Source organism: Ctenopharyngodon idella, chromosome 19 (genome assembly GCF_019924925.1).
Source record: "Ctenopharyngodon idella isolate HZGC_01 chromosome 19, HZGC01, whole genome shotgun sequence".
NCBI classification, from domain to species: Eukaryota; Metazoa; Chordata; class Actinopteri; order Cypriniformes; family Xenocyprididae; genus Ctenopharyngodon; species Ctenopharyngodon idella.
The window spans coordinates 8,087,148-8,103,056 of NC_067238.1; the positions used below are offsets into that span (position 1 = coordinate 8,087,148).

General features: G+C 37.4%; 1 protein-coding gene across 2 annotated transcripts in view; it reads left to right on the top strand.

Annotated features, from left to right (window-relative positions):
* The first annotated feature begins 296 nt into the window (after positions 1–296).
* topaz1 (testis and ovary specific TOPAZ 1) overlaps positions 297–15,909 on the top strand; it is a 38,636-nt gene continuing 23,023 nt past the window's right edge. The window contains exons 1-9 of one of the 2 annotated variants that reach the window (XM_051873786.1): positions 297–1,512; positions 3,723–5,595; positions 5,779–5,849; positions 8,490–8,551; positions 8,710–8,821; positions 8,965–9,020; positions 9,165–9,251; positions 9,358–9,421; positions 11,891–12,042. In XM_051873786.1, coding sequence (XP_051729746.1) covers positions 654–1,512; positions 3,723–5,595; positions 5,779–5,849; positions 8,490–8,551; positions 8,710–8,821; positions 8,965–9,020; positions 9,165–9,251; positions 9,358–9,421; positions 11,891–12,042 — 3,336 coding nt within the window. In that variant the 5' untranslated portion in view covers positions 297–653. Of the gene's footprint in view, positions 1,513–3,220; positions 5,596–5,778; positions 5,850–8,489; positions 8,552–8,709; positions 8,822–8,964; positions 9,021–9,164; positions 9,252–9,357; positions 9,422–11,890; positions 12,043–15,909 lie in introns of both variants that reach the window. The other variant, XM_051873787.1, reaches the window with a different exon arrangement.

Genomic DNA, 15,909 nt, shown 5'->3' on the forward strand with positions numbered 1-15,909 from the left:
GTGAGAAAAATGGGGGATAACTTTTATAGTCTTACATTTGTGGATAAAATATTTTGAAAGCAAAATAATTAAATAACAAAGAAAACAAACATTTTCAAAAGTGAAAATCCCAAACAAAACATGCTTAAAAAATAAATCTCAAAGTCTTTATGAAGTTTACAGTTAACTGGCAAATATATCTTGCCACAGCGATGGTTTGCCTGAGCAGCACTAAACCACGCGGCGGCAGTATTCATCGAACACTCTAACATCAATTGCGCATGTCTTAAGTTGGAATTGGAAGTGGGAGGGTGTTTTTATTGTTTTAGTAATAATCGCACAGTGACACGGACAGGTATTGAGGAACATGCATTTCATTAATATTGTCTTTAAAAAACAGGTTTTGACGTGCATCTGTTAATAACCGCTTGGCCTTTTGGTCTGTACCAGCTTTATCGCGATTAATGCACGTCTAGCTGGAAACAGCGAAATTAATGCGAACAGTCCCCGTGTGCCTTAAATCAACAAGTTGAGCTCAGAATAAATTGTAATATGCTGATTTTTAACTGCATTGAGGATATAAAGATTTGAGTTCATTTATGCGTGACAAGTTTAGTTAGCACACAAATGCACGTTTTTTTGTTAACCTTAGTTATTCGCAGTTGGCTGTAGTAATGCTTCCATGCAACGGCGTTTCGAGGATCAAATTAAACAGGGATTCGTTTAAGCAAAATAACAAATTAGAACCAAATAAACGGCGATGGACTGGACCTAAAACTGTGTCTGGTTTAAATCCACTTGCCGATCGTGGCATACAGGTAAAAGGCCAAGACAGCTCTCCAGCTCCGGAGGCAGCAGATTTCGTTTCCTCAGAGCGAAACGCCCAGGAAATCTGCGTCACTGCCACTGCCGACCCCGTACCACCGTCCAATTTTGACGGGCAGGCGAGCTCCAAACAAGACGCTCATGCTGAACATGACTGCCGAGGGCGTTATAATCAAGGTACTTTCCCATCCAGAGTCAGTGGCTTTAGTAACTGTGGAGGTGGAATCACTAAAGCTCAAGTTACCTGTACAAGGAGTCAGTCAGCGTCCAAAAAAGCGCTGAAAAGATTGTCCGAACATAAAAAAGATTTTTTTTACCGTTTGCGGTTAGCTTTGTGCTTTGCAAGGAAAAAACAGCTAAGTGGCGGGAAGCGTGTGATACACGGGCCAACGGGAACGCCAGGTCGCGCGCTGACATATATAAACAGTGAAGTGTCGGTTGAGTCAGATAATATTTCTATTAAATCCACCGTCTGTGGTGAATCAGTAGATAAAACTCCACCTGCCCAGCTAGATCCAAAATACGATCAAAAACCTGGCACTCCAGATTACTTAAGGCAAGAAAAACCTCGTCGAGGAAGGAAACCGAAGAAACTCTTTATTGATCATTTTGGTGGGTCTGATGGACAGGTGAAAACTACCATCAAGACGGAAGTCCGGAGAGCCCATGCAAGTAAAGCCAGACCCACTATATCTGGACGAACACCAAGTAAGGGTCAAGACATCCTTGTACATACAAGTAAAGGTCTATACTGGAAGTAATTTAGTGAAGAATTTCCAGACCTCATGTTTCACAGGCAGAAAAGTCAGTTGGGTTAACTACATCCCTTCAAGAGGCAGAGATAAGCAACAGATTTGATAAGTGCATTGATTTATATCCATCTCAAAAAAAAAAAAAAAAAATTAAAATTCTCTCACTGTTTACTCACCCTCATGCTGTCCCAGATGTATATGACTTTGTTTTTTAAGATGAAGACAGTTGAAGATTTCTAGAAAAATAATCAGTCTCTTTGAGTCCATATATAGCAAGTGGGTTGAAACCCTAAAGTTGACACTTAAAAAAACACACAAAGGATCACAACAGTGATCCATATAATCCTAGTGGATTAATCAATGTCTTCTTAAGTGAAACGATAGATGTGTAAGAAAAAAAAATAAACCTTCACTTCCTTATAGACTATCATATGCATGTTTGAGTTAATGTAAGTTTCAGCACGTTAATAAGCATTATATAAGCGTGTTTCTCATGCGAGTTTCACAACGCACTTATATCACCCTTCACAATGTGCTAACATAGCGCTTCACAACGCTGTTATGAACCCATGTATGACAGTTATGCTGGGTACACACTAAAAGATTTTTAAAATCTTATAAGATTTTCAAAATGTGAGAGACCACAAACATGAGGACAAAAAAAATCCTAGATTTAACCGTTTTGCTCCTATAGTGTGTGGCAAAAGTGACAAAGACTGCACACCATACACAAACAGATTTTGAACCAGAGTCCCAACTGTGAACACGGGAAATCTCGCAAAATCTCTTGAGACTTCAGAATAAACATAGCGGATGATAGGCTGGAAGAAATTGCGATGATGGCGTTTGGAATGATTTTGGTATGTTTTACAGGACACGTTGTATAAACACTCGTGCTGTTGCCACAAATCGACAGGCTGATCCTCCATCTCTGCTGTCATACCTGTCAACATTTGGATTTAATAAGGGAAATTTTCAGTCTCCCCACCCTGAACCTGTCTCATCACCTGAATGAATTTCTTTCTTCTGTTGAACATAAAAGATATTTTGAAGAATGTGGGTAACCAAACAGTTACTGGTCACCAACTGTCACATTCTTTAAAATATCTTATTTTGTGTTCAGCAGAAGAAAGAAATTAATACAGGTTTGGAACAACATGAGAGTGAGTAAATAATGACAGAATTTTCATTTTTGGGTGAACTGTCCCAAAATCAACCCGATTATCTTGTGGTGTGTAGCCAGCATTAGATGGAAGTGATGGTTTATTGTAATAAAATTTTAAAATGTTAGTATTTTTAAGTGTGTTACAAGACAGTAATTTATCCCCTTGGGCCATATGGGTATTGCCATCATCGCTTTGTGTGGTTTTTGAAGTGTCAGTTTTTGGGTTACAATCCACTTGCGTTATATGGGCTCATATATTTTTCTAAGCATTTTTGGTCATCTGAAGAAAAAGTCATACATCTTGGACAACATGAGGGTAAGTAAATGATGACAAAATTTCCATTTTTGGGTGGAGAATCCCTTTAAGATCATTCTGATTGATATGGTTTAATGAAGAAATTAGTAAGCGTTTTGGGGAAAAGCAGTTATAAGAAGGCTCTATATATTCATATTGCAATTTTGCTCTCACCCTTCTCACATTCTTTGTCTCTGATTGCAGATATCAGTTCAAAAGTTGAGTTGAGACGTCAACTTAGGTCAGACACAAGGAAACACCGCAAACGATTGGTGAAAAATTCGTGCTGTGCTTTGTGTGGTGATGTAAAATACACCCCTCCCCCTAGTAAGAATCTGACCCTGTTTACTCAATCAGAGATCGAGAGCTGTCCGCCCCAGCCCGACTGCGTGGCAGAAAGGTGCCTGTCATATCTCTGAGTCCCATCTGCTCCCAAACACTCAGATTTTCCGCTTCGAGAAATACCCCTTGGTGAAACTGTGCAATGTAGCCCGAGTGTTTGACATAGCCTCACGTGATTTTTCATGTGTCTTGCCAGCGGTACTAAGACAAAAGAGGAAGTGCAAAAGAGTGAGGTGCTTAAAGAAAGAATTTGGTTTTCTCATGCATCCTCATCGCCATGGCATCAGGAAGCAAAGAAGTAAGATTGCTAACCAATCCTGGGAAATTTCAACTCCAACCCATAGCTGTGCTTCTTTTTCATCAGGTGATCCTCCATCTGGAGCTACAGGCAGCACATACATTTCAGACACAGCAGAGACTCCAGATGGATCTGTAAAGGAATGGGATGCTTGCCTTGCAAGGAATCCAGACTGCGAGAGGATGAGACAGACCGATGTTGAAGGAACTGCCTCGGTACTCCCACGTTGTGATGATAACGGTCCTGTTGTGTGTTTCTGTGAAAAAGACAAGACCTGTCCAATGAAAAACATCTCTGAAAGTCCTTCCAGCCCAGTGCGTCGTGTATCACCTTTAATACTCAGACGAGTTACTGTCAATGGTTTTGGTTTCAGAGATGAAAATGAGAACGGTGGTCTTTCACTGGATGAAGAAGAGGAGGAGGAGGAGGATGACAGTAGAAATGAGGATTCTGATAGTGAAGTGAACTCACCTGAGAGTTTCTCCTGCCAGCGAACACAAGCCTACATATTTTTCCCTCAATCATCATGCGCTCGCACATGCAAAATCTGGCCCTTCCCCAGAATGGGACCTCCTAACGAACTTAGACCATTGCATCGAACTGGACCCCGGTGGATTGTCACCACTTCATTTCCTGCCACCGCTCAGACTTCTCTCGGAGAAGAACCTGAATGCTTATCAGATACGGATGTTCAAAACAAACTTTCCAAACCCACAAAGCAAAGCAAGAGCACTGATGAAGCAAGAGAAGTACTGGAGGGGCAACTACTTTCTTCTGCACCAGGTGAGAAGGCACCCACTGACATGTTAGGAGTGTTGGAAAGGACTTTGGAAGATCGAGCAGAAAGTCTTAACAATCCAAGAGGTACATTGACTCAAGATATATTTCATATTTCGAAACTTGCAGACCACAACACTTGTAGTGCTTTGGGTGAAAAGCCACCCACTTGCACACTGGAAAGGACTTGGAAATGTCTATTAGACAGTCCAAGACTCATACTGACTCATGTTTCCAAACCTGCAGAGCTTGAGTCAAACCAAAGTCTGAAGAATGCTTTTGAGGATGCTCTTGAGTACTCTGCATCTGTAGCGACTGAACAGGTTAACAACTACAAACTTAATGGTCATGGCTATGCAGCATCTTTAGAGGGGAATGGTCTTGTAAAAAATCATCCCCTCCTCAAGAAGTCTAATCAAAAAGTGCTTTCAAGTGGGTCCACAAATCAGTCTGATGTTCCTGTCAACAGGCAAGAACATGGAAAAGATTCGTTGGATCCCAAACCTGTTATCCAAACCTCAAGAGCACCATCCTTTGAGGATCAAGAGGGGAACAAAAATGGTGGTAGACAAACTCTGTATAATCCAGGGTCACTCTCGGAAATGTGTCTTAAAGTAAAAATGTTAAAAGCACAGCATTCTTCTTTAGTGACAACCTCTTCCTCTGTGGACCAGGATACCAAAAGTGTTACTCCAAATTCTGTTGCACGTACACCCGACGGCAACCCTGACTGTTCAGGAGAAGGGAAAAGAATGCAAGTATTTGACAGCTACACAATCACAGACTCTTCTGAAGATGAAAACAAGAATGTCACTAGTCTGTCTTCAGATGAGGAGTCAGTGGAACATCATGCTGCTGAGATCTTGTGGTCTGATGATGATGATGGGACATGTCAGATTAAAAATAAAGAGCAAGGCTCCACCCCTCCATCATCTAAAGTGGTTGCCGACAGCTTTCTGGATGTTTCTCGAGCATATGAAGAAGACGTTCTTATACTGGATGTGATACAGGATGATCCAGAGTTGTTCGGGGCTGTTGTCACTGAAACTGTGAGTAAACAAGATGCGTTGACAGAAGAGAATGAAGAGACACAGCTAAAGACAGAGTCAAAACTTCAAACGACGAATCACTGCAAGATTGTCTGGGATCTAAAGACAGATTGGTAATTCATTTATTAGTTAATACATAATGATAAATCTTTTTAAATGCTTGAAGAAAGTCTTAATACTGAAAGATTGCTGTTTGCATTTAATTTGAATTTATTCTTTCTTGGTGATACATTTTAACTTTAGCATTTTTACTGCATATTGTTGTTCTGTTTCTTTATCTATCATTTATTTTAAAGTATCAGCAAATATCATTCAACTGCTGCAGAAGCCAAGATGGAAAATATGGAAGATGGTGGTTCTGTGACAGGTATGTGATCTTTGATTTGTTTGACAGAAATATTTAAAGATAAATGTCAAAGTTAATTTGAGTTGTATTTGTGTCCTAATTCTTAATTAAAGGAATAGTTCACCCAAAAATGACAGTTCTGTCATAATTTACCCTCAAGTTGTTCCAAACCTGTATGAATTTCTTTCTTCTGCTGAACACAAAAGAAGATTTTGAAGAATATGGAAAAAGTAATACTATGGAAGTCAGTGGGGCCCTGGGCCTTTTTGGTTACCCATATTCTTCAAAATATCTTCATTTGTGTTCAGCTGAAGAAAGAAATTCATACAGGTTTGGAACAACTTGCATTTCCACTGCCAACACTACCCTTACTTAATAGGCCTGATGTATGCCAGAAAGTAGCGATTGAAGCCATTTTTGTGTGAAGAAGAAAGTGGAAGTAAACAACAATGGAGGACATACAGCAGCTTTGTTTGAGAAAATGCTGAAGCCTGCAAGGAAAAACATCTGAAAAATACACATTGTGTTGCAACAGTATTGTGTTTTCATTCCCCTTGTAGCACGTGCAAGTGACGATTCTCTGTCAACCAATCAATGCTCTGCAGTGAGTGTAGTTCTACCCTTTTGGTACTGGTACTATTGTGCTAGGTACCCCAATGGAATAGTCCCAAAAAAGTGGTAGGGTACAGTTCGGAATTAGGGTACAGGGCTCCAGACTGTGACTAAATGGTTGCATGTTGCGACCTTTTTTCTGCCAGTGTGACTAAGTTTTATTAGAGGTTGTACTGGTGCGCATACCACATTGCACAATTGATAAAAGCTGCCATTTCTGTTTCATATGAGACTAACGAAACGAAAGTGAAATGAAACAGTGCTACTTGTTTGAGCTGTGAAGCACAGACCTTTTATCAGCACTGAGCAATAATAGACAGCACGAGCTCAGCGCACGCCGATCTCTATCATGTGACACTCTTTACTACACACCGCTTTATAGAGTTTGAATTCACGGCAAAATTAATAACATCGCTACGAGATCTAGTAGGAAGCGTTAAAATTCAGTGCAGAATTGACCATTCGCAAATACCTGCCCTCTTTAGTTACTGTTGCTATGTCCGACACATCATGTTCTCACACAGTAAAGAATACATTGCGGAGCAAAGAGGACACTGACAACATGTCGACAAACAAGACAGAGCAGGTTACTTTTGATATGAAACGAACTCTCAAATTTCAAATTTTGTAATTTTTAAAGAAATGTAAACAATAAATACCGTTTTGTGGCTCTTTAATGTGTGTGACAGATCGCTGTAGTGCCTCATCATCTCTTCCTACTAGTTAATTAGCTAACTAGTTATTCATCAGTACACACAATTTTTCAAGTTTAAGTCCATCGACCTTAATCTACTAAATCCCCTGACTGCCTTGTTGGACATAACTGTGGATTCGGTGTTATGATTGGTTAGACCGCCTGTCAATCAAACTTCCGGTGAAGGGTAATTTCTCTGCTATAAACCACAGATATCAAATCAAATAGAGGTGGAAACTGTGCCATGAACAAGTTAAGGCTCTCCAGTCCACAAATCACCATGGATTTAATGTAGTAATGCTTACTAAAACCATTGTACTTTTTCCAGCACTTAAAAGCTCTAAGTATTATCCAATTTTAATGTTATTTTTTTATGTAATGATTTGTAAACTAAAAGTTTAAAGATGATGGAAAACTAACACTTCTAGGCAAACAAACACTTAAAAAAGACATGAAATTACCACTAGATGGCGCCAGAGAAGCACTTATTGACTCCCTAATAAATGGAAAAGTAGGAAGTAACAAAGTCTCATGAATACTTCTTCAAATTGTGACTGAATTACACAGAAAGCAAGTAAAGAGTGCTCCTTTAACAAACACAGAAGCTGCTGGCCAGTTCAGTATGGTACATTTAATAAGACTAGAATATTTACTTTTTTTTCCTATAAAAATGTTTTTGCTAGCTACTGTTAATAAGTTAATTTTATCTGCATCTCAATTCAAGCTCAGTGCTGTACTGTCAAATTTCCAATGAATAAACATGTAATATTATTAGTATTAATGTTAGTCTGGATCCCTGGGGTACCATTCACAACAACAGCAAAAATTGCGTAACATACTGTAGTTTACTGAACCGTACCGCTTGGTGGAAACGAGCCATAAATTATGACAGAATTTTCATTTTTGGGTGAACTATCCCTTTTAAGGTGTGCAAAGGTCCTTATGCGACAGAGAAACAAGCACGCAGCCATCTTCAGAATTTTGTCTTTGCCTTTTTGTTTTTGCGGTAGTGCTGTGTATTTCTGTGGCAACACTGTCGAAGAGTAATTAGCTGGTGAAGTGGATTTACTTATTGTAAAGTCAACGAAAGTTATCATGAGCGTTGTAATGTTTGAAGCATTTGTCTTAACAAATGTCAGTAGGCAGGGAAGAATTTAAAAAGAGCAGTTTATTCATAAATCCGTAAGATCTTACCTTCATGCTATGGAAATAGAAACAGGAAGACAACAAGCACAGGGCTGAAAAGGGGCAGGGCTACATAATGTTTATATGGACAATATTTTGTTGTCCATCAAATATTAAGGTTTTTCTTATTTTTATGCAAAAGTGAATTAAATTCTGTTTCTTACCTACAGTAAAGGAGACACAGAGTTACAGAGATCAGCCTTCCCAGGGTATGAATACTTTAAAGTTAGAGGTCAGTTTGCATTGCTCCAAAACACTTGTACATTATATTGTGATGATTTAATTTTAATTTGCCAATTATGTTTCCAAAAGGTGTGCCATTACACTAATTGTGTGGTTTCTCAATTTGTGATAAACAGAGGGTTAATATTTAGTGTCCTCATCTTGCAGAATGCCACAGACTGCAATAACAACCAAGAGATGAGAGATACAAACAATCTGAATGCTCTTACAGTAATAAACACAAGAGCGACAAGACTTGTAATGGACACTTGCCGTAATGGTAGGTCAAACTCAACATAAACATAAGTTCTGAAATTATTCTGCCTGAAATGTGTATGAATATAGTGTATCGGAATATATGGTCAATTTAAGCAATTTGTCTAACCAGAAATGTCACATGTAACATTGTGTTTTATGCCCAAGAATGTGAAATGACTGCAAAAGTTGAGACTTCTGCTTTGAGAGCTTTAAACGGCAGTGTGAGTATACTCGATCTTTGACATGGATAGATGAGAGAGCAAACTAAATGTTGGTGTTGTATTCATTTTAACATGACCTTTTTGTTTTTTTGATGCATTATCCACATGAAGCACATTTTCTAACAAACTTCTCTCTGTCTTCAGTATTGTTGGTACTACTTTAGTGAATATAGCACCTGCCTACGAAGTACCTGTTGGTTCCTGCACATACCAAGAGATGGAGATGAAAAGGTGTGCATTGTAATGTTATGCTGGTTCAGTGCTCCCTTCTGAATAAATTTAAATTGTTTGAGTATCATCTGAGTTTGTGTTTATGGTTTGCATTGTTTTGTTTCAGTTCTGCATGGATACAGTGAAGAAGTTCTGTCATGTTGGTAAACATGCTCTTATTCTACGAGCAGGTAACTTAACTTATTGAAGGAATAGAGGGTATGCATTGACATTGATTTCCTGCTGGGAGACGCCCCCTCAGTCGGACTGAGTGGCAAAAAACATCCTGCAACACGACTGGCTTTAATAGGGCTTTACTGCTAAAACAGGAGTGAAACAAACAAACAACTGCTTAAATTAAAGGCAGTTTGACTCAACATTGATCCTTACAACTTACCAAAGAACCAGTGGTCCATGAATATTTAACATATGACCAGGAATCGAGTTTCCTGGTGTGTGTAGTTTGATTTCTATGCTGGGGAAATACATAGTGCAAAGCCTGTGAACGCTTTGTCTGCTAGACAACTCTATAAATACAATATAGGTAGAACTAAACCTGGATCATCACTTATATCATTGTTGTATCATCATATTGCCCAGCCCTTGTTAAAGCACTAACAATGTGTATTGTGAAGTGCTTTACTAATAAATTGACTTGAAGATGGGATTTGTTGGTGAAATTAAAGTGATAAGGACATCAGTGGATATTCTGGTTGTTTTAATATATTATTTATAAACGTTTAAAGTTATCTGGATAACTGTCAGCTGTTACGGTCAAGTAGGGATGTCACTGCGAGGAAATTTTTACACCAGTAAATGAACTTGCGACTACACCGGTATTACCGATAACACCGGGGTGGGGGCTATACCCATGGGTATTGTATATTTTTTTATGGGCATCAGAAGCCACTATCAATATGCAGGGTATTTTAATGTCTGCTTCTTATCAATTCCATTTCTTACCGATTCCTAGTTTTGATTCCAATAAGTCTTTTTGCAAAACATTTTGTTGCAGCTGAAAACCATTAAAACAATCAGTCTAAAGAACACTTACACAAGGAACTTTGCCTATGGTTTTAACAAAAATACCACAGCAAAAACAACTATCCTATCTAATATAAATTTCAAGCATTATTAAAGACAAGTAAACATTCAGAAATTAAATAAGAACTAATAAATTAGCAGTAGCACAAATATATACAACTGAACAAAGATCCAAATGAAATAAACAGTGTTTAAAGATGTTTAGCTAGGTCTTAGTATTCAGGTACAAAAACTAATCAAATGTAAAATAACACTGCACTTTATAAATAAAATATACATTACAAATATAGTTACAAAAGTTATTCAGTGAGTGAATTTTCTCTGTCTTATGTTGTTTAATTAAAGTTAATTACATAGATGGCAGCAGGATTATTAGGCTGCCGTCACTTTAAGACCGAATGCACAGATCCAATATACTGTTAGACGTTTTCTTTCTCAACTGTTTACTTTCACTTAAGACAAAACTGACTGTGTTTATGAGTATATTTTGACAATTTTGTGTGTATTTGTTCGTTCAAGTGCAAGAAGACGCAAAAGAGTACTTAGTTCAGTATTTGCGCACTATATGAGAGGCGGCTTTCTGTGCGCGTGCTTTGGATGCTTGCGCAGCACACAAAACAATTCATGAGTCTTCTTACATTTGAATGGTTTAGAACAGTGGTTCTCAAACTTTTTTGGTCGTGCCCCCCTTTAAACCTTTAAAAAAATCTGGGGCCCCTCCAATACACCCACACCTCTGACTACCAAATAATTAAACTAAAAATGTTAAAAACTGGAAGATTTTTTAAATTGAAAAACTTGCAATGAAAAACACCTGCATTAGTTTCACTTTGTAATGTCATTGAATCATTTAAAAATATAACAGTAAGAGGAAAAAAAATAGATCAGAATTTTTATTTTAAATAAAAAAAGTGTTCAATGATGCTTTGGATGAACAATATATTACAGCGGCAATATATAACAGTTTTTGACAGCGCCTCACAAGCTCAGCTTCTTGTAAGTTGCGTCTTCTTACCGGAACGCGTACAGCAGCAGAGCGTGCGTCTTGCATAATAGCAGCTTGTGATTCCGTCCGCTTAAGCAGTGCTTTTCATGGTGAGCAACTTCTATGTTGGGCTTGTTCAGATAGTGTCAAGTCAAGAATCTGAAGAAAGAAAAACGATTAACTGTAATTGGCGTTCGGTGCCACTTTATAAAGGTAGAGCACCAACCACTATTCACGCACTTGAACGCTGTTGTAAAACTTTTTTTCTCCTGACCCCCCCACACTTTGAGAACCACTGGTTTAGAATTGCATTAAAATGAACACAAAGGAATCTATAAGAGGGAAAAAAAATATTTTAACAAGTATACAATTCCAGAATTGGAATCGATTTTCGATTCCCAACCCTAGTGTTTTGTGGGTTTTTTCCGTGGCATTGTAGCTGAACCCCAGTCTGCCCATCAGTCTTTTTGCTACTCAGTGGGTGTAACGACAGTGACTTCCGCCTGCTGTGATGTCATGTGCATACCCTCTATATTTCTCCTCTTTTTGTTTTGGGTGAATTATGCTGTTAAACAGATAAATAATCCCAGGTTGACTAAATGACTTTTCTTTCTATCTTTTCTATGTGAAGTGGAAGTGTTTATGGGATATTACAATAAATGTTCACCCAGCGTGAGTTTCAGCCAGGAGGTAGTCAATTCTCTGCTCTCATCTCTCCTTAATATGTGTTTGCTGAGAGAATTTGAGGCAGTCATTAACTTGCTTCTTGCACACAAGAGGCTGGTGAGTGTGGAATAAGATTTTATGTGTACAGATGGTACTCAACCAGAATGCGTTTTTTCCCGCTGTGGGTACCGCCGCACTCATGGCAACTAATGCATTTCTGCTCTTGATCGCTAAGTGGTGCTATAAACATAGATTTTCACAAGTTATGAGGTGGACGTATCACAGCTCATTTTCGCAAGTAGCAGTCAGCCGTGCCAGTGGAGATTACAAGAAAAATACCTTCAATAAGATTTTTAAAAACCACATTAACATAACTAAATTTAATAATCAAAAGCCAGTGTATGCTGAAGGGGATGGATTTACAATGTTTAACTGTAATTCCGCTACAAAGCATTTATTTAGAATGAATTCAAACAGAACAATAAATGTCAAAATTGTGTTCGATCTGTGTTTTAAAATACAGCAGGCTACTGATACTCATTTTATTAAAAATGTATTCTTAATGTAGGGCTGCATGATATTGAAGAAAAATGAGATGTGATAACTTGCTAAATAATGCAATATTCTATATGCGATACAATATTTCTTTTTCTAAAATCAATTTAAATTTTATAAAAAAAAAATGTTTTTTTTAAATGATATAACCAACATATGTTTCACATAGGGCTGCACGATTTATCGTGATTAAATCGCACGTGATTTGGCAAAGGCTGCGATTATTTAATGCGCAGCTTGTCAGAGTTGTACGGCTCTGTGATCAGTAGTAAATGCTTCTCCACCTGAAAGCCGTTTTTGCGCAGAAACTCAAAATATGCCTTGCTGCAGAAGAAGATAACATGCATCATATCGCTGTAGCAGAATAAACAGAAGATTTAAACTCTGATTGATTAAACATGACTAATAAACACACGACTGCCTTATTCTGTGTAAGAAGCCACATGATCTCATAGAAGGATGCTCAGCTGTCGTTATGAAGTGAGTTTGGAGTAAAAACATGTTATTAAATGTTGTCTTTTGTTGACAAGATGTTAATAAATGCTTCTCATGTGTGGAAAGATGTTTGATGCATGTTGCTTTTTCAAATGTACATTATAAGCGATTTAAACTCGCAGTGCTTTCAGATGGATTAGCATTTGGGGCCATAGTTCATTGACAAGCTGCACATAAAAAAATAATCGCAGCCTTTGCGATTTCATAATCGCACTAAGAATCGCGTTTAAGTGATAATAGCGTTTAAGTTCAATGTTATTTTTCGTATCGTGCGATAAATCGTGCAGCCCTAGTTTCACATTATTTCAGGGAAAAGAAAGCATCACTACAGCTTCTGAAAGTGAACAGACAACGTTTTACTGTTGCATTAAACAAATTTGACATTTTAACAATGTAAACAAACAAGCAAAAAACTGCATGTTTTGAGTTAATATTTTTTTCTGATTGTCTGTACAAGGTAAGCTATGTTTTAATAATAAGGTGTGTGCTGAATTTGGTGCTTCAATATCACTTTCTTAAGCCACCTTAAGAGTCTTGATAAACATTTGATTACGGTGCAAGGCTAAACCGGCGAAATAATTTTTAAAATCCAAATGAATCAAATGAGATTGACTCAATGAAGAAGTCAATGAATCCACGCGTGTCTCCTGATCCACAAATGCACATCATGTTTGTTGCATGCGCAAATTGATACACTAATAAAAAAGAAAACATTTGTATTCACAAAAATTTCTTTATTTGTACAGATTGCTGCACATTCATTTAATTCTGAATTTTGCACACGCAAGTTGAAAGGCATTTGGTTGTGGTTAGTAAAACATCTGCAACATTAATCAAGTTCATTGATAACTGTGCATGCATTCGTTAATCATTTTGAGTCTAATTTCATCCCATACTTGCCCTCCGACTTCAGGGAGAAACTGCTGTCTTTTCAGTGAAATGTGATCGGCCTAAGCAAAAAACATTCATATCCCCTGGATCAGATAGGTAATGCGGATCAAACACCTGTGTTTTTTGACTTGCCAACATCTGTCACTGTACATAAAAAAGGTGAGAAATCAGTCATTGCGAAATCTACTGTAAATGAGAACTAAAGGTTATTTTTATGGTATGGTATCAAGTGTTTATTTTTTAAATGTGATTGTTGGTTCATTTTACCAGTGTTTACCATACTTTCAATATAAAAATTAAAATATGAAAAATATGCAATATGAAAATTTTCAAATAAAAGCATTTTCTTTATAAAAGACCAGATTTGGTCCACAAAAAGCCTTTTTTCCAAAAGGTACATTTTGAAAAGGGGAGTAGTCTTATAATCAGGGTCATCTTATATTTGGAAAAATACGGTAATGGCAATTTGCAGTATTACAGTAAATTTTCTAAATTCCAGTAGAACCTTCTGAAGGTGGTCAGTGTATGTGCTGCTGGCAGTTTTTGTCAGGTGATCGCACCAGAAAGTCTCAATGGCCTAAGGAAGCTCGTCTTTAATCTAGTTAACAAAGCAACATAACATAAATTAAGAACAGGCGTGTTTTTTTTTTTTTTTTTTTTTTTTTTTGTCTCTTTCTCTCTCGTGCACACTGGGTCTCTTTTGGCCAGTTTCTTTGCCTACCTCACTGACGCCTTGCCTGTGCCTGCTCTGTAAGTTAAAAACCCTCATCGTCATGTAGCCGACATTCTTTGCATGAAAGAGCAGCAGTTTAACCCCTTTAAACACAAAGATTGCCGACGGCCCCAGATTATTGTTGTTCAACATTCACTGCACGTTAAAACATCACACTCTTACTTGATCTGGACAAACTGAGAATCATTAGAAAGATTTAAGACTCCAGCTTCGATATTTGACCACTGTTTGATAAAACTCGGTTGCAGTGACATTAATTTCTTAATTTATGTTAGGAGTGCAAAATAATCATCTGTAATTTTTGATATTTTGAATAGAACAACTTCACTTCATAGCTTCACTGAACAGCGTTCATTAGGGCTTTTAGTCCAAAAGTGCTCATATCTGGAAATATTTATATATTTGCATGTTTACTTTAATTTTTTTGACAAAATCATAATTTCTATTAATTTTCCACTGATTTACACGATCTGATGAACATTAGCGGCTTCCAGCGCTGTCTACCTGTGTTTACTCTTCTGCAATCGCTGTTATGACTGAGGAAGATTATTTGCTGCAGATCTGCCACTCATAATACGCGTTCATAACCCGCCCTTCTTTTCCGATGATGAACTTCCATTATACTTCTGCATTCTCTTCTGTAAAAAATAAACCCAGAGAAATGTTTCTACACATGAAACATGAAGCTAATAAACACATGATTAAGGTAGTAAATGATTTGTATGTGATTTTCATACGATTTGGCTTATTTTCATAACAATAAAGGGATACAAGAGAAATTTTAAGCAGGTGCAGTGATTCTTATAAATTGCTAAATAACATATTTCAACAACATAATATGACCAAAAGTCGTATTATTAAGTCTTATTAATTAAGTCTCATACTCGTCAGATGTGTGAAAGGTTCGTCGAGTGAGAACAATAGAAACATGAATCAACACCAGACATAGACAGTAGACTGCAAGGGAGCTTACAGGGGCAATATATATATATATATATTTTTTTATGACCCTTCTCTAAAAACACACATGACATTGTCTTGGAAAATGTTTAATAAAATTCATAGTTTTAGAGATAACATCCGCAGATTTTAAATGAAACATAAGCAGACTTTGGGCTTCAGCTTCATTGTGTTTTATAGTTGCTACAACACAGCCATATGATATTTTTATACATTTTAAAAAAAAAATATTCTTAATTTTTATTTTTGTTTTTATGTTTGAATTGATATATCTCCATATTAATAACAGTGTGATGGGGACCCGAGCAGTCACAAAGAGAATCACACCATGATGTAAGAACGAGAGTGTT